General features: G+C 38.2%; 1 protein-coding gene across 19 annotated transcripts in view; it reads left to right on the forward strand.

Moving 5' to 3' along the window:
* UNC79 (unc-79 homolog, NALCN channel complex subunit) overlaps positions 1-19,561 on the forward strand; it is a 280,888-nt gene that overhangs the window by 216,836 nt on the left and 44,491 nt on the right. For all 19 annotated transcript variants that reach the window (XM_054530438.2, XM_054530441.2, XM_024231534.3 and 16 more), the window contains 5 exons: positions 6,631-6,743; positions 6,829-6,914; positions 8,064-8,237; positions 12,019-12,087; positions 15,382-15,492. In XM_054530438.2, the coding sequence (XP_054386413.2) occupies positions 6,631-6,743; positions 6,829-6,914; positions 8,064-8,237; positions 12,019-12,087; positions 15,382-15,492 (553 nt within the window). The remainder of the gene's footprint in view (positions 1-6,630; positions 6,744-6,828; positions 6,915-8,063; positions 8,238-12,018; positions 12,088-15,381; positions 15,493-19,561) is intronic.

Here is a 19,561-nt window from a genome sequence, read left to right on the forward strand (position 1 = left end):
ACAAATTTATAATTGTAAACTGTGCTAAGTGCTGTGAAGAAAAAGTACAGAGAGACTTATATAGCAGTAATTCATTCAACAAGTATTTATGGAGTGACTACTAGTTATTGAGGTCATAGTAACTATAACAAAACATCAAATCCTGGCTCTCACAGAACTTACGTTCTACTTGAGGAGGGAGAAAATAAGCAAATTAACCAACAGGAAAACTGACTATGTAATTTAATATCATTTAGTGCTAAATGCTATGAAAATGAATCAAGCAAGTCTGAGAGATAGAGAGTGCCCAGAGCTGGTGTTTTAGATATAATGGTCAAGGACAGCCTTTTTGAGGAGGTAATATTTGAACAAAACCTGAATAAAGTGGGAGAGTGATCCATGCAGTAATTTATAGAAATAACATTCCAGGCAGAGGGAGCAGCAAATACGAAGTCTCTAAGTCAGGAAAATGCCTCATGTATATTTGGAAAACAGACTAATGTGGCTGGAGCAGGTTGAGTATGAAAAAGAATGGGAGGAGATGAGAGGGAAGAGGCAGTGGGAGCCAGGCCAAGTAGAGCCCTGTAGGTCATTTTAAGGATGCAGCAGGGAGCCATTGGAGTGAGGAGCAATGTGCTTTAACCTGCTGTATTAGTCCACTTTCACACTGCTGATAATGACATACCTGAGACTGGGTAATTTATAAAAGAAAGTGGTTTAATTGACTCACAGTTCCACATGGCTGGGGAGGCCTCACAATCATGGTGGAAGACGAAGGAAGAGCAAAGGGACGTCTTACATGGCAGCCAGCAAAGAGAGAGCTTATGCAGGGGAACTCCCATTTATAAAACCATCAGATCTCGTGAGACTTATTCACTACCACAAGGACAGTATGGGGAAAACCACCCCTGTGATTCAGTTATCTCCCACTTGGCTCCTCCCACAACATGTGGGAATTATGGGAGCTACAATTCAAGATGAGATTTGGGTGGGGACACAGGCAAACCATATCACCTGCTTTGAAGGATAACTGCCTGGTTACTGATCAAGGGACATCAAGTTTTAGTCAAGCCAGATGAATGAGCTCTGAAGATCTGCTGTACAGCATTGCATCTACAGTCAACAGTAATGTATTGTACATGAACATTTGTTAAGAGGATAGTTCTCATGTTAAATGTTCTTACACAATAAAATAAATCTTTTTAAGGAAAAAAAATTTTGAGGATCCCTCTGGCTTCTCTGTTGAAAATAGGTTATGGGAAGGGGTAAAAATGGAAGCAGGGAACCAGTTTGGAGACCATTTTAGTGGTGCAGGTGAGAGGTTAGTGGTTTGGTCTAAAGTGGTGAGAGGCGGCCACATTAAGGATATATTTAGGAAATATTTTGAAGTAGGGCCAACAGAATTTGCTGATAGATTGGTTGTTGGGTGTGAGAGAAAGAGAGGAGGCAAGAATGACTCCCAGGTTTTGGTTTAAACAACTGGGTGGGCGGGTGTGGCATTTGCTGAGATGAGCAAGCCTGGATGAGAGCTGATGGTGTGAGTGGGTGTAACGGGTGGTCCCAGTCTGGTCTTGGTAGTGCTAGAGGAGGGGAGAATGAGGGGAGGGCTTCCCTTAAGAAGTAATGTTTAAACTAAGATCTGAAAAAATGAGTTTAACCTGATTATGCACACAGTTATGGAAAGAGCATGGTACAAACAGTGTGTAGGAGGAACTATGAAAAAGCCAATATAACCACAGCACAGAGATGCAAGCACTTGCTGAGTTTGACTTACCAGATTGTGCATGACTTATAAACCACATTAAATATTTTGGACTTCCTTCTAGCAGCAGTGGGAAGACAGTGAGGGATTTGTAAGCAGCAAGGTGTGTGCGTGCGTGCGTGTGTATAGCATGTAGAAAGGCTACTTTGACTGCAGTGGGGAGAAAGAACCAGAAGAGGGCAGGAACAGATGCTGTGTATGACTTTGGCCACGTTGATCTCTCTGCCTTAGCTTCCTCATCTGTAAAAGAGAGATACTAATATATGCCTTCTTGTGCCTCAGGGGTATTTTCTGTGGACCCAAATGATAGAGTGTATATGATAGCATAACTGTAGCAGGTCCTACAAACATAAGGTGATATTATTGTTGACATTGCATTTCTATAACTTATTTTAGGGATGTTTGCTTTTCTTTCTTATGCTCTATTTGATGAATGGCTTTTTAAAAAACTTATTTTCTTAACATTTTTTATGAAAGATTTTAAACGTACTGCAAAGTTGAAAGAATTATACAGTGGACTCTCATATACCTATCACCTAGATTTTAAAACAAATATTTTATTTTCTTTATCATGCATCCAACCGTCTATCTATCCATCGATTCATTTTTTTGAATGTATTTCAGAGTAAATTTCAGATATTAGAATATATTTTCCCCTACATACTTCAGCAAAGTTAGCATTAACTCAAGTTCAATTTTTATATACAGTTGTTTCTTTTGTCCTCCAGCTTTATTGAGGTATAATTTAGAAATAAAAATTATATATATTTAAGATATAAATGTGATCTTTTGATAGATGTGTACATTGTGAAATGATTACCACAATCAAGCTAATTAACATATTCATCACCTCACATAATTATCTTTTTATTTTTTGGTGAAAACATTTGAAAACTACTCTCTCAGCAAATTTCAAGTGTACAATACATTGTTGTTAACTATACTCACCATATTGTACATTGACTATGGTTGTTTCTTTTGTAAAATTTACATACAAGGAAGTACACAAATCTTAAGTGTTTATTCCTTGAGTTTTGTCAAATGCATATGACTGTGTAACCCAAACCCCTGTAAAGATAGAGAACATTACCATTATTCCCAGAAAGTTCTCTCGTGCATGTTTCCAGCTAATCTCTACCCCCACAGAGGCAAACACTGTTGTGATATTTTTCCACATGGGTTGATTTTGCCCATTCTAGACTTCATGTCAATGGAATCCTACTGTATGCGCTCTTTTGTGTCCAACTTCTATTACTCAGCATGATGTTTTTGAGATTTATCCATGTTGCTGCTTTTTTATCTGGAGTTTGTTTCTTTTTCAAGGCTGAATTGTATCCCATAATTTGCTTTTTTATTTTCTTATTGGAGGACTTCTAGGTTTTTTCAGTTGGGGGCTGTAAAAAAATAGAGCTATTGTGAACATTCTTATAAAAGCCCTTTTTAAAACAAGTGTTTTTATTTCTCTTGGGTAAAATACCTGGGGATGATATTGTTGGGTTACAGGATAGGTATATGTTTAATTTTAACAGAAACTGCTGGAACTTCTCTTAAAGTGGTTATGCCACTTTATATTACCATCATCAATGTATTCTGGTTGTTTCATATTCTTGCCCAACTTTGGCATTGTTGGTCTTTTTAATTTTGGTCATTCTGGTGGATGTGTAATGGGTATTTCATTATAGTTTTAACTTGCATTTCTCTATGACATTTTTTCAAGTGCTCATTGACCCATTGCATATATTCTTTTCAGAAGTGTCTGGTCAAATCTTTTGAATATTTTAATTGGGTTGTTGTCTTTTCATTGCTGAGTTGTAAGACTTTATATATACTGAATACTAGTCCTTTGTTAAGTATGTTTTGAGAATATTTTCACCCAGTCTGGGGCATGCCTATTTCTTTTCTTAGTGGTATCTTTTGCTGAGAAATGTTTAATTTAGGTGAATTCTAATGCATTAAAACAAAACATTACAATTATTGCTTCTTGTTATTTGTCTAAGAAACCTTTGTTTCCTTCCAAGTCATGCAGATATTCTTTAATGTTTTCTTATAAAGGCTTTATGGTTTTCATATGTATATTAGGCATTTATAAAACCCATCTCAAATTAATTTTTATGTATGGTATGAGGCAGCGGTAGGAGTTCATTTTTATCTATGTGGATATTCAGTTTTTCAGCACAGTTAAAAAAGATATTCTCTTTTCTTATTGGATCACTGTGGTACCTGTTAAGCTTAGAAACCATGGAAGAGTGGATCTATTTCTGGGCTCTCTATTCTGTTCCATTGATCTATATATTAATTCTTAAGCTTGTACCACACTGTCTTGATTATAGTACCTTCATAGTAAGTAGTAAGTGTTAAAGTCAGGTAGCATGAGTCCTCCAAATTTAGTTATCTTTTTCAAGATTGGTTTGAATCTCTAGATTCTTTACATTTTCATATAAATTTTGGAATAAGCTTGTCATTTTTATCAAAAAAGTCTGCTGGGTTTGTATTGAAAGAACAAATCAATTTGGGGGTAACTGACAGCATGAAAATATTGAATCTTCCAATTCATGAACATGGTATATATCTCAGTTTCATGAGATCTTCTTTGATTTCTCTCAGCAATGTTTTTTAGTTTTCAGTGTAGAGGTCTTGCCATTTTTGTTAAATTTATTCTCAAGAATTTTATGTTTTTTATACTAATGTAAATGGAATTTTAAAAAATTTCAACTTTTTGTTGCTGATATCTAAATAACAATTGATTTTTGCATATTAGCATGTATTCTAGCTAAATTCACTTATTCTAGTAGTTGCTTTAGAGATTTCTTAGGATTTGATTTTGTATGGAAAAATCATCTGTAAATAGCAAGAGTTTTACTACTTCCTTTCTGATCTTTATGCCTTTTGTTTCTTTTGTTTTTTTTTTTGAAATGGAGTCTTGCTCTTGTTGCCCAGGCTGGAATGCAGTGGCGCGATCTCGGCTCACAGCAACCTCCGCCTCCTGGGTTCAAATGATTCTCCTGCCTCAGCCTCCTGAGTAGCTGGGATTATAGGCATGCGCCACCATACCTGGTTAATTTTGTATTTTTTTTTTTTTTTTTTAGTAGAGGCCATGGTTTCTCTATGTTAGTTAGGCTGGTCTGGAACTCCTGACCTCAGGTGATCCGCCCACTTCGGCCTCCCAACCTGCTGGGATTACAGGCGTGAGCCACCACGCCCCGCCTTTTGTTTCTTTTTATTGCCTTATTGCAATGGCTAGGACTGCCGGTGCAATCATAGAGATGGGAGAGTCGGCACCCTTGTCTTGTTTCCTCTCTTACAGGGAAAGTATTCAATATTTACTATTAATCACAGTAGCTATAGGTTTTTTATAGACGCCCTTTAGCAAATTGAGGTATTTCCAGTTTGAGGGTTTTTGTTGTTGTTGCTGTTGCTGTTGTTGAGGCAGGGTCTTGCTCTATCACCTAGGCTGGAGTGTGGTGGCACCATCTTGGCAGTCTCAACCTCCCTGGCTCAAGTGATCCTCCCACCTCAGCCTTCTGAGTAGCTGGGACTACAGGCGTGTGCCACCATGCCCAGCTAGTTTTTTGTATTTTTTGTGGAAATGAGGGGGGTTTGCCCTGTTTCCCAGGCTGGTCTCCAACTCTTAGGCTCATGCAGTCTTCCTGCCTTGGCCTCCCAAAGTGCTGGGATTACAGGCAATAGTCACTGCACCTGGCCCAGTCTGAGTTTTTGTCATGATGTGTGTTGACTTTTGTGAGATGTATTTTCTGCATCTATTGAGATATAAGCTTTTTGTCCTTTATTTCTTAATATATTGAATTATACTGACTGATTTTTGAGTATTAAACTATTGTTATACTCTTGGAATAAACTCTACTTGGTCATGACCCTACTTGGTCTTTTAATCTATAGCTGGATTCAGTGGCCATGACGACTGTGGGTCTGTCTGTCCTCTTCCCATTTCTTTTCTGTTTCCTTCTTTTTTAAAATTTATTTTGATAATGGCTTTATTAATTTTAGTTTTAGGGCTATGCTGGCTGCATCAAACAAATTGGGAAGGGTTCTCTCCTTCTCTATTTTCTGAAGTTACTGTAAGTTCAGAGTTATTTTTTCCTGAAGAATATTTTTGACCTAAAACTTTGAACCAGCATTTCAGGGTAGATGTGGCATAATGAGGTAATAATTGGCATAATTAGGTAAGCAGTACTTCTTACTCTTTATCTATTTATGTTCTTTGATTTTCTCTTTCTTCCTTCTGGTAACTTACCCCCTAACTACTTCAAGAAGCATCCTTTCTGGTATCTTGGTCTAAGGTGCAGGGCCTCATAAATTTGGCCCTACTTTTGATGTGCAGAGGTGCACATGAATGGTGAAGGGCAAACTGCACCTGTCAAAGTCCAGCCTTTTTACAAGTGTCAGCTCAGATGCCCAAAGAAAACTTCCCGGATCTCCTAATGAGAATGAACATCTCCCTCACTGCATATATATATATATGTATATATATGAATTTTTTTTCCTCAGAGCAACTCTGTCTTAGCCAGTGACACTTTCCTGGGAGGATTTTCCTGGTAATCTTCATCCAGGGCTCCAGTCTTGAGTGTCATTCTGTGAGCATGTGACCTTTGTATGTGACCTCTTCTCTCAGGATCTTATAACCCTCCTGAGTCCATTGTGGGACCTGGAATACGTCTGAGACTACACTGGCATTTCATGGTTCTCTCTTTCTAAAAACTTCTTGTTAACAGGGATTAGGTTTGAGTAGAATATTTCATTTCACTGATGAACATGACAGTGAGCTATCCCATAAGAGGCATGGTGTGCCAATGTCTGAACTCTAAGTAAATATCTGAACACCTGCTCACTGGCCCATGACTTCGTGTCTTTTCTCCCCTGTTCAACTCCAGCATGATGGTTCCCGGCAATGCGGCGGGGGTGGCCAAGCAGTTCCTGCGCTGCATCTTCCATCAGCTGGCCCCCAACGGCATCTTCCCGCAGCTGTTCCAAAGCACGATCAAAGGTAATTCATCCACTGAGGATCCAGGCACTACAAATTTGCCTCATCCCAGACACCCAAACACTAAATCTGATCGTTGACTTTCCAGATGGGACTTTTTTACGGACCTTAGCATCGTCTCTGATGGACTTCAATGAGCTGAGCTCCATCGCAGCTCTCAGTCAGCTCCTAGAGGTGGGTTTCCTTTAGTGACACCCTAAGCCCCAGCCAAAACTCTAAGCCCCAGCACAACTGTGGGCTGTGTTTCTTTGAGTCACACCATAGGGTACTGCTGAGGGAAGGATTTCAATGTTATTTAATTTAAAAATGAAATCTAAAATTTTTAAATTAAAAAATATATATTAAATTTAAAGCTAAGGGCTGAGTGCAGTGGCTCATGCCTATAATCCCAGCACTTTGGGAGACTGAGGCAGGAGGATTGCTCGAGGCTGGGAGTTCAAGACTAGCCTGTGCAACATAGCAAGACCCTCATCTGTACAAAATAAAAATAAAAAAAGTTAGCTGGCGTGGTGGCACATGCCTGTAGTCCCAGCTACTCAGGAGACTGAGGGGGAAGGATCACTCGAACTGAGGAGTTGGGGGCTGCAGTGAGCTGTGATGGCTACACTACACTCCAAGTTGGGCAGCAGAGCAAGACCCCCAACTCAAAAGAAAAATAATAGAAAATGCTAAAATTTAAATAATTTAAATTTTAAAAATTAACATAATTTAAATTTTTAAAAGTTAATTAAGAAATAGAATTGCATAGAATGGTGTCAGTTGGACATTGCTGCTTTGCGTGGATTTACTCTTCATTGAAAACTTCTCCATACCCTCAGCTAAGTCGTGACCTTGCTTCCACAGAACAACCTGGTTTTCCAAGGGTAGAGTGATGGGTGGAGCTATGGGCTTTGGATCAAGAGACTTGGGTTCAAGTCTCAGCGCTGCTGCAGGTCAGCTCTTGGGGTTTGCTTGCGGGAGATGCTCACTGCTAGAAAAAAAGCTGCAGCTCCTGTAACTCTACGCTCAATCTTTGTGCTGGGGATTATTTACAGTGAGCATCATTCATTGTTTTCTTAGCACCGAACCACACCAATTGTAGACCCTTGGAAGCTGTTTCCTATTTCTTGCTCACATTTCACCTCTCACCAATTTTCCCCCTTAAGTTTGTCTGAACGATTTTTCTCGGTATCCCTCCAGTCTGTCACAGGGATTGGCCTGTGTAGTAGGCACTGAACACGTTTATAGCCTGAAGATGTGACTTTTAAACTGACATTCACCAAATAGCGCTATGCATTCCCGTGCTGTTTCAGCAGTTGATTGCCTATGCTTTTGTGTTTTTAGGGTCTAAATAACAAAAAGAATTTACCAGCAGGGGGTGCTATGATTCGCTGTTTGGAAAACATTGCAACCTTCATGGAAGCTTTGCCTATGGATTCTCCTAGTAGCCTCTGGACCACAATCAGCAACCAGTTTCAGACATTTTTTGCCAAGCTGCCTTGTGTTTTACCTCTGAAGGTAAGCTGAGCCGAAGATTTCATTTTCAATTAATTTCTTACCATTTTCAGACCGTTTATTTACAAGCAACAGAGTCTTGGGTGATTTAATGTATCGCAAAGGACAATGAGGAAACTCCGTCAGCCATGGAGTGAGGATGCTTATTTGGGTTGTTCTGTCTTCTCTTAGAGAATGACAGGAATGTGGAGAGAGCATTTTGCTCACTGACTATGAATATGCATGTTTCCAGTTGATTTGGAGAAAAAAAAAAAACAGCCAGGAAGACTGTGTTTATCTGGCAATTTTTCTCCCGTAGATATTAAATAAGTAAGTAAATAGTTTTGTCCAAAAGCAGCCCAGACATATAATATAAAGTTTCCATTTTAGAGAATTATCTAAAGGGAAGTAATTGCTGTGTTTGTGAATGATGATGTTTCTGCTTGACTGTTACCCCCTACACCATACCATCTCCCAAGAATACACACACAATTACCTACCTGGAAATCTGGTGGTCTAAGGATCATTGACAACATGAGCTCAGTAAATGCAAATAAGAAGCCAATCCTGTTAAAGCTGGAAGAAACCTATAAAGACCATCCTTTCCAATGCCTCTGTTTTCTGAATGAATTCTGCAAATTCAGAGAGGTGGTATAGCTTCTGGAAACAACACAGTGGTGGCAATGTGAGGATTAGAACTGAGGTTTTCTGACTCACAGTCCAGTGCTCATTTCACTAACAGACTCTTCTTGCCCTTCTACAGCAGGGGTGAGTTGAAGGCATTTGTGTCTCTAGAGTAGGCGGCAGGGTGGTGGCTGGCAGTGGCGTTGCTGGCTTTGAACCTGACCTGCTCCATGAGGTTTTTTGTGCTTTCTCTATGCAGATTACAGAAGCATTTAACGGGCAACAAAATGGATCAGGCAGGGCATAGCGGCTCACGCCTGTAATCCCAACACTTTGAGAGGCAGAGGTAGGAGGATCTCTTGAACCCAGGAGTTTGAGACCAGTCTGGGGAGCATGGCGAGACCTCGTCTCTATGAAAGATTAAAAAAAAAATAGGCTAGGCAATATAGTGAGACTCTGTCTCTTTAAAAAAATTAGCTGGGCAAGGTGGCGTGCACCTGTAGTCCCAGCTGCTTGGGAGGCTGAGGTGGGCTCATTGTTTGAGCCCAGGAGGTTGAGGCTGTAGTGAGCCATGATTGCACCACTGCACTGTAGCCTGGACGACAAGAGAGAGACTCTGTCTCAAAAATAAATAAACAAATAGAAAGTATTTTAAAAATTAGCCAGGCATGATGGCATGTACCTGTTGTCCCAGCTACTTGGGAGGCAGAGGTGGGAAGATTTTTTGAGCCCGGAAAGTCGAGGTTGTAATGAGCCATATTTGTGCCACTGTACTCCAGCCTGGGCAACAGAGTGAGATCTTGTTTCAAAAATATAAAATAAAATAAAAATAAAGTGCATTTCCCATAGACAGAAAAACAAAAGGATCAGGTTACCTATTAGTAGCTCCACTTCTGAAATGAGTATTATGTAACATAAGATACTTGATAAAGATCAAAAACCTATGCTAATACATTTTTCCAAATGGGCAGATACTACTAATAGGTCTGCAAGGGATAATGCAGGGAGGGACCCTTAGCTCAGCGTGTGCTGCTTTGAGCTTGGAGTTACTGTGAGAAGCAGGAGTATAGAGGAGGGATCTTTATCACCTCTTATATTCTATGATCCTTGTTTGCCCACAGATGTGGAGTAGCTGAATAAATCCAAGCAAGAAGGGTTAGTTCTTTGAAACTGTGTATGTGTATAGCTACTGTACATCAACACACAGGGAATTGAGTGCACAAATTTTAAGCACATGGAGCCTCCTAGGATCTGAGAACCAATCAGGGCTTCACTGCTAAAGAGCCGCACACGCTAAGAGAAGGGATGGGATGAGGTATGGCAAATTTTTTTTTCTTTTGAGACGGAGTCTCGCTCTGTCACCCAGGCTGGAGTGCAGTGGTACAATCTCGGCTCACTGCAAGCTCTGCCTCCTGGGTTCACGCCATTCTCCTGCCTCAGCTTCCCGAGTAGCTGGGACTACAGGTGCCCGCCACCACGCCCAGCTAATTTTTTTGTATTTTTAGTAGAGACAGGGTTTCACCATGTTAGCCAGGATGGTCTCGATCTCCTGACCTTGTGATCCGCCCGCCTCGGCCTCCCAAAGTGCTGGGATTACAGGCGTGAGCCAACACGCCCAGCCGAGGTATGGCAAATTTAAATGCCTGTGTGCCGATGTGACTGTCAGAAGATTTAACTTGGGCACAGAAGAGTGGCAAAGTGTTGCCAGCTGTAAACAAGTGGCATGCCTAATTTGTGACAATCAGCCTGCCCATAGGGACCCTGCCTACAGGGTTAATAAAGGAGAAAAGATAATAAGGAGAATTGAGACCCTTAGGAACTGGAATGTACCAGTCCTTCTACGAGGTCAGCGGCTACTCACGCCTGCCAATTGTTGTTCTGTGGGAGTGCAGGCCTCAGGTTGTCTATCTTCCTTTTTTTTCCCAAGAGGACATTTTCTGGTTTTTAAATCACTATGGGGGCCTGATGAGCAGCCAGTTTTCAGCCTCTGGTTTAAAGTAATGTAAATGTCACATCAACTCTGATGAGTGTCGAGCAGATTAAATAGAACCAGTGGTTCCCTTAGAAGGCACTTGTGAAATACTTTCAGAATCTGTGTAAGAATTTCCCCGGCTAGGGCAGATCTGGGCACTGCCCCTGATCATCTTCTGCCTTTGTTTTTAATCTCTGGGGACAATAATAAGCCACTGAAACCTTCTATAGTTTGTTTTCATCAGTTTATAGAAGCAGATCTCAAACGTCAGTGTGCATCACTGTTCCTGAAGGACTTGCTAAAACACAACTTACTGGGCCTGATTTGGGAGTTTCTGATTCAGTAGGGGTGGGGCTTGAGGATTTGCATTCTGGCACATTTCTAGCTGCTGGTTCCGGGATTCCACTTGGAAAACTCCTGCTTATTTTGTACTATCTTGAGGAAGTTAATGTACGTACACAGCTGCAGAAATTTAACTATAGCCTGCTATTGTGGTCTATTTACCATATCATTGTTCATTCTTGCTGTAACGTTTACCCCCAATCCTAGTAAACTCAATTTAAAAAGTACATTTTGATGGGGAATCTTGTCAATATAGAACTTGAATGGATAGGTAAGGCATGATTTTGTCTTGTAGAAATTTTACTGCATTTTCTCAGGTTTTTGTCGTGTTGCTTCATAGCAGAGAAAGGGCGATGAAACTGGTTCTTATGTGGATTCATGGTTTTTTTAAAAATAGTTCTAAGTAGTTTTTTTCCCTAAAAAGGCCTTTCACAAATTGGTGTATCTCTTTAGAGTTAGATACATTTCATACCCAACAAATTTCTGTTCATTGTCCGTCCATCCATTCATCCATCCATCCATCCATCCATCCATCCATCCATCCATCCATCCATCCATCCACTCATCCATCCACCCATGTCTCTATTCAACTGTCTATCTCATTAATTTTTAGGGCTATATCTTTGAAAAATACTTTAGGAGCTGTGTTTATTTAATTGTTTACTATTGTATAATTGTTTAATTAAAATTGTTTCAACCTGAGAATGATTTTTTTCAACAAAGATATTATGGCATGAGAATCTGTAGAGATGCAGTCATATTTCAGATTTTTCCTTTTGCTAAAATAAATGCTTTCAGGACATATTTGAAGCAAAAGTTATATTAAGGTGGAAACTGATTTTTACTTTTTTTCATATTTATTCACAGTGTTCTTTAGATTCCAGTTTAAGAATTATGATTTGCCTCTTGAAGATCCCTTCTACCAATGCTACAAGGGTATGTATGTTTCAGAAAAACATAACCAATTGGTTAGTCGGTTATTTTTTAACCTAATGAGATAGTCTTGTAGCAATACTGAAGACATAGTTATTGCATACTGAATGCTTCCCTTTCAGCCTCCTTCTCTTTCTTCATGCTAGGTCAGTGCCTTGTATAAAGAACTCTATCTAATACATCACAATGTCATGGTTTGTTACTGGTCCTGCTAGCCCTGGGCCATGCCCCCCAATCCATCCCCCATACTACTAACTAGGCGATCCTTCTAAACAGGATCTTACTGTGTTGGTTCCTTGCTTTAAAATCTCTGATAACTTCTCATTTCTGTCAGGATGATGTCCAGATTGCTTAATGTGGTATCTAAGATGTTACTTCATAACTCTCCAGCCCACCTTTCCAATTTAATCTTTGGCTCCATGTCTCATTCATCCCTTCCTCCTATGCACTTTCAGAATCAGCATTATCATCATTGTCATCAAAACAACAACCACTGCTTGTTATCATATGGCAGACATTGTGCTTAATGCTTCAGATATATAATCTTATTTAATTTCATACTTCCTTGCCTTTGCTTAGGCCATTTCCTTTGCCTGAAATGCTTTATGCCCTTGCTGGTGTGGTGAACTCCTTCTCATTCTTCAAGGTCGCATTTAATGAAAAAACATATTCATATTATCTGTAGTAACTTTTTCCTGTATCAGCTTCCACGGTATTTGATAGAGCTCTCTATAGTAGCACTTGCATTGCCCTGAAGTGGTCCCAATGAGACCACAAGCTTCAAGAAGTTCTGCACCATGTCTCATTCACTTTTGTATTCCAAACTGTATTTCTGCACTGCATTCGATGCAGTGGTACAATAGTTTGCATTGCTATAGCTTGTAATTACTATTTAATATACCAACAATGTACATATTCTGCAACTATTTAACTTGACTGTGCTTTCATAGACTCATGGTTTATGCTAGAAAGTTACAAAGAGATCATTGGTTCAATCCACTCATTTACAGACGAGGAAACAGTCTCAGAGAGATGGAGTGTCTTGGCTGGGATCACATAGCTGGTTAGTAGAAGATTTGAGACTTGAACTTAGGTCTTTTGGGTCCATATCTCCCCATCACTATGCTGCTCTTCTAGATATAAGAGCAAGTTTCCATATAGGCTTAAATTCAGGCTTCTCTTTTTGACCAATAAGGATACATTACGTGCAACATGAGTCATTCCTGTTCCTTTCATCTATTGACAATGTTTCAAGACAATAGCATATATATATATATATATATATTCATTTTATTTTATTTTATTTTATTTTGAGACAGAGTCTTGCGCTGTCACCCAGGCTGGAGTGCAGTGATGCCAACTTGGCTCACTGCAGCCTCCAGCTCCCAGGTTCAAGCAATTCTCCCTGCCTCAGCCTCCCAAGTAGCTGGGACTACAGGCATGCACCATATGCCTGGCTAATTTTTGTATTTTTAGTAGAGATGAGGTTTCACCATGTTGGCCAGGCTGGTCTCGAACTCCTGACCTCAAGTGATCCACCTGCCTCGGCCTCCCAAAGTGCTGGGATTACAGGCGTGTGCCACTGCGCCCAACCTCAAGGCAATAGCATTTATATGGAGCAAAGAATAATGAGTCATTAGTACTAAGTCTGTGAGTTTCTTTAAGATTTTCTATATGGAAAGCACCACATGGATTTCTGTGGGGAATACAAATAAGTAAAAAACAGAATTCCTATCTTTAGGGGCAACTAACACAGAGTGCATTCATTTTCATATCAGAAAAAAAAACCTCAAATATGCTCATGTCCTTTAATTTAGTCATTTTTTTCTGGGAATCTATTCAAGGAAGAAAATGCAAATGCTAATTTCATGTAAAATATATTTATTGCGTTGTTATTTATAGTAAAATGTGACTTTGTGGCCATTAAAATGGATGATTATGAAGAATTAAATGGCACTGAGAATTTCTGTTATATTAAGTTAATAAAAAACAAAATATAGGATTGTACATGTGTAATATTTCCACTACGTATCAAAATATAATCACAAGGTGGTGGGACAATGGATGACTTTTACTTCTTCCTCATGTGTCCTTTCCTACATATCTTGAGTTTGACATTGGACATGTATGACTTTTGAAAACCAGACAGTGAGCACTATAGAGATTGAGAAGTATTGGAAATCATGGCATGCAAGTGTTTTGGAGTCCAGTTAAAATCCTATCTTCTCTGCAGAGCAATTCTACCTCTGGAAAATTGCCCTGGAACTTGGCTTTGAATTCCACCTGATACCTTTATGGTCTCAGGCAAATTGCTTGTCTACTTAACTGCCTAAGCTGCAGAACAGGAATGGATACTAAAGCTTCAGAAGGTTAATAATGAAGATCATAGCTAACACTGATGGAGAGCTTACTGGTGCCAAGTGCTTTACATATATTATCTCTTTTAATTCTCATAACTTGCACCCTAATGAGGTGGAAGCCATTATTATCCCCCTTTTACAGAGGAGAAAACCAAGTTCCAGAGAGATTAAATCACTTATTCAAGGTCACAGTGAGCTAAAGTGTGAAAACCCTTGTGTCAGAATTTAGTGCTTGTGTCATTACCTATATTATAACACACTGTCTCCCAGGATAGTTATGAGAAATTTGAATAAGATAAACCTATGAAATCATCCATCTAACTCTGTTTGACACTCAGTAGATACTCAGCAAATGTTTCTAAATGACTTAAGAAAGCATATGGAACTAAAACTGATCCTTCATGGGTAGGATTCAGGGGGAGAAACTGAAACAGACTATGCCTTCCTGATTAACATTGGCAGGAGGCTGGGTTGTGATGAATTTTATCTAAGCTATAGTACTTTAGTACTTACACATAAGGCTGGTTTGCGCAACTTAACCCAGAAGACAGGCTTCCAGATCTGAATATGATGAACTCATAAATACTTAAATGTTCTGAAAATAAAGTGGAAGATCCCACTGCAAACCCCACACTCTTGATTGCTTAGGGTGGACATGAAGACAGGGTTGTAGTTAGGAAGGTTTGTAAATGATGCCACATGGAAAAATGAATGTTTTTTTGAGCAGTGAAATGATTTGGTCCTGCTCTTTGAGCCCTTGACTGAAGGTGCAGTTCTGTTTTTATTAGACCAATGGGGTTGCTACAGGAGCCACTGGGCAACAGATTTTTCAATTAAAAAAAAGTGATTCCATTAGTTAAAGTATCATAAGATTTTAATACTTTTTTTAAATGAAGTAATCAGCAATTGACTTTATTTGGCCCCAATCTCATTGCAGAGTTTGTTGGAACCGTTTTCAAAACTGCTCAGCTTTGTAATTCAGAATGCCGTCTTCACTCTGGCCTACCTGGTGGAGCTGTGTGGCTTATGTTACCGAGCTTTCACTAAGGTAAGCAAGCTTCCATATGTGTGTTCCTGTGAAACTGAAAACTGGCAGAAATATATTCTTTTGAATCAGTATCAAGTCCGTTTTAGCTCAGTTGCTTCCATATAGTTAAAAATGAGTAATTCTACTGAGGTCTAATAAATACCATGGTAAGGAAACACTTTAAACACACACACACAAACACACACACACACACACACACACAATGTCTAAAATATGCACATATGCAGATTCAGGGAACTGAGGATCATGTGGTTAGAACAGAAGTGGTATTTTTAATGAAAAGAGCTAATGGTTGACATGACCTCTTAAGGTCCTTTTCAAGTTCATCATCCCATGATTAGTGGGGCAAGACATCTCTACATATCATTTTTATACCCAAAGTAGAAAAATATCAGCTTGTCATTTGTAAAAGCCTTTGAAGAGCTCCTTAATTCTCATCATTTGTCTGTCTCTCCAGGTCTGGGTTCTTGGCCTCTGAGATTGGAATCTCATCTTTTGTCATCTTGCCTTAATAATGGTTTCTCTATTGCATTATCTGTAGCACCCCTGGACCACTACTGAGAAAGTGGAAAAGTACTGCTGGCCCAGTGGCAGTAGCAGCCTTGTTGGAGCTGGTAGATGCTGTCCTAATGGAAAAGCAGAAGGCAGGGCAAATTGGGAGCATTTCTGTCCTTAAGAACAATGTGCAAATGTTACCCTTTCAATTTCCTAATTTTCCAAGCTTGTTTTCAATGGGTCTCTGTTTCTGTTGTTCTCTCTTGAACATTCAGAATGTCTCTTATTCATGTTGTCCATTTCTGTAAGCCCTTTATTTTCCTCATAAAAATCTAATTTTATACTAAGGCTTTCATTCTATTTAAAGCATTCTTGTCCCCTTTCTTACCAACTTGGGTCCATTCTGTCATGTTAAATGTTCCATGGTAATCTTTGTTTTTCTGATTAGAAACTATTTATTACCCTGCCTGGAGCAATATGTTTTCTAACTACCACGATGGTCAGCATTTTTTTCTTCTTTTAGAACCTTCTTGAAAAATAACTTCTTCTTCTTTTTCACTTAAAAAAGTAGATCTATAAGACACAGCACCAAAAAGATTTTCTATTTCTAGAAACCATTTGATTTCTTCATTGTGTTTCTGTTTAATTTGTTTAAATTATACCTCTTTTGGGGGAAGAATCATAATGAGTTTATACTTTCTATGTTGTATGCTATAGATATTGATTACAAGGGACCTTCTAGCATTTGGATTCAAGATATTATTGGTTTTCAATTCAAGATATTCATTACACAGGATATCTCCTCATAATCCCTCATAACTTTAGTGGTCTCTTACTTCCCATTATCATCTACCCTTTCTCATTCTAATACAAGATGATGATTACTTGTAGAAAGCTTCAGTTGATGGTGTTCTACCTTCCTCACAGATAATGAGAAACTATAAGAAATTGTTTAAAAATAGCGGTAGCTAATTGAGCTGTCTCCCTTATATAATCAAAAGAAAAGGCACAGAAAGCTAAGAACTTTGGAGACTTCACTTTCTAGCAAACTGGTAGTCTAGATACCCTGAAAACCACCCCACTTAAAATACTAGGAACACTGGATGAAATGTAATAAAGGTGATTTTTAACATAGAGCTAATTTTATAAGAATGAAAGGGGCAAAAATGAAGCGGAATTGAGAATCAGAGTGGTAAACATATCAGTAGCCCTGTGGTGGGGGTGTTGCTTGTCTTGGTAACTTAGTGGCTAGAGTTTTAAAGCCCATACAAGGAAAGAGATGAAGTCTTGGGATTATCCAGGCAGGGAGTTTGATCTGAGTTATCCCTAGCAAAAGGTCAGAACCCTTGAAAGGCTATTCACTTGGTAAGAGGGTGGTTTGGAAAGAATACATTCTTATATAGAGGTGACGAAGAATGGTATCTGTCTCAGTTTGGGAACTGGGAGAAAGATTTATAGTCTCACTTGAAAATTAGTAAACGTGGGCCTATCTTGGATCAGGTTTAGAGTTTGAATTTATAATATCTGCATGCTCTTGGAACTCCCAAGTTGAAGAGTCAAATAACATTAGTGCTTAGCAAGTAATAACCTTGGAATATCTGGCAGAAGCAAGATCAAAACAAGCCTCAACCCTCTCTGGAGGAATATGTCTCCAACCTAGGCCCAGCAGGATTCCTATAGTTAAAATCCTAATGAACATGAGTTCATAATCTAAAATTACAAAGCAAATGAAGATACAACCCACCTTGTGATAGATTAGGAAAGTCAACAAGTAGCAAGATCATTTCCCACAAGAACTTTCAATATTAAAACTACGTGATAAAGACTATAAATGATATGCATATCATTAAAAATGGTAATATATGTGACTATACTTTAAATGATATGTATATGAAGAATGTATATATAAATATTATAAAATATAATAAAATATAAATATAAATGACTATACTTTAAATGATAAGCATATGAAAAATAAATAAAATAATATGATAATAGATTTAGTCATTTCAAAAAAAAGAAAATGAACCAGACAGATTTAAACAAAGTAGAAATTCCAGAAATGAAAAACAATCACTGACATAAAAAACTTAATGGATAGATTAAATAGTAAATTAGACATAGCCAAAGAGAGAATTGGTGAAATGGAAAATAGATCAGAAGAAATTACCTAGAATTCTGAAGAGAGAGATAAATAGATGAATATAAAGAGAAATTATAATATATATCTAATAAATATTTCAGATAAGGAAAATAGGCTTTTTATCAATTCTAGAGTTGATGAAAATATTTAATTTTCTGATTCAGGAAACACAATGAGCCCTAAAAGTATTATAAATAAACTAAAGTTTTACCTGCTCATGTCATAGTGCACATGAGTAGGTACATGTCAAAACAGCCAAGACAAAGAAAACATTTTCAGAACAACCAAGGGAAAAGACACTCTGAAGACAGACAATACACTTCTCAACAGCACAATAGAAGCCAGAAGATAATTGGAAAAAAAAAAGTCTTTAAAATGATAAGAAAAAAGAACTATGTGGAATTCTCTACCAGCTAAGCTATTCTTCAAGAGTGAAGGATAAATAGATATTCTATCAGGAAAATAAGAAGGCTTCTAATAGATTTTTACTGAAACAACTACTAAAAGATGTAAGAAGGAAAGTGAACCAAGAAGGAAGGAGTGAAATGCGTGAAGGAATGATGCTCAAAGAAATTGCTACAGTGTGAAAATCTAAGTGACCATTGATAATACAAAGCAGTAATAATAATAATGTTAGTCAGATGGGCATAAAAACAAAATGACAATAAAATACTAGAAAATAATACTGTATAAGGGGTGTGTGTTTGTGTGTGTGTGTGTGTGTGGTTGGAGATTGGAGTGAAAGCATTTTATGTATTATCTACAAGAAGGGCAGAGATAATGCATAACTTTAAACTCTTAAGAATACATGTAGACATTGTAAATGTAAACTCCAAAGGCCAGAAATAGAATTTATAAGTTCCAAACATAGAATAAAACTAGAATAAAAATTCAATCAAGACAAACAGAGAAGCATAGAACAAGCTGTAATAAGCACACATAGGATGACAGAATCACAATAAATACAAGTTTACTAGACTCATTAGGGATTGTCAGATTGACTTTTAAAAATTAAGCTACATCTAAAACATGTCTAAAGACAGCAAGAAAATTTAAAAGAAAAAGGATGAAAAAGATATACCAGACTAATACTAATAAAAAGAAAGCTGAAGTCAGTCAACTGACTTTAAGTTGAAAAGCATTATTATAAAGTCACAATATATTGATAAGAGGAGCAATTCACCAGGATAATGTGACAATTCAAAAATTACACAGAGCTAATAATATAGCCTCCAAATATATAAAACAAAATATAATAGGCTTACAAAGATGAATCGATAAATTCACAGTTATACAGGGAGATTTTCACTTTCAGTTATGGATAGATCAAACAGATAAAACATATAGTAGATTCAAACAATACAGTGAGCAAAGTGGATGCAAGGGTCATATAAAGAATCCTGAATCAACCAATTTTAGAACATATTTAAA

The sequence above is a fragment of the Pongo abelii genome, chromosome 15 (genome assembly GCF_028885655.2).
Source record: "Pongo abelii isolate AG06213 chromosome 15, NHGRI_mPonAbe1-v2.0_pri, whole genome shotgun sequence".
NCBI classification, from domain to species: Eukaryota; Metazoa; Chordata; class Mammalia; order Primates; family Hominidae; genus Pongo; species Pongo abelii.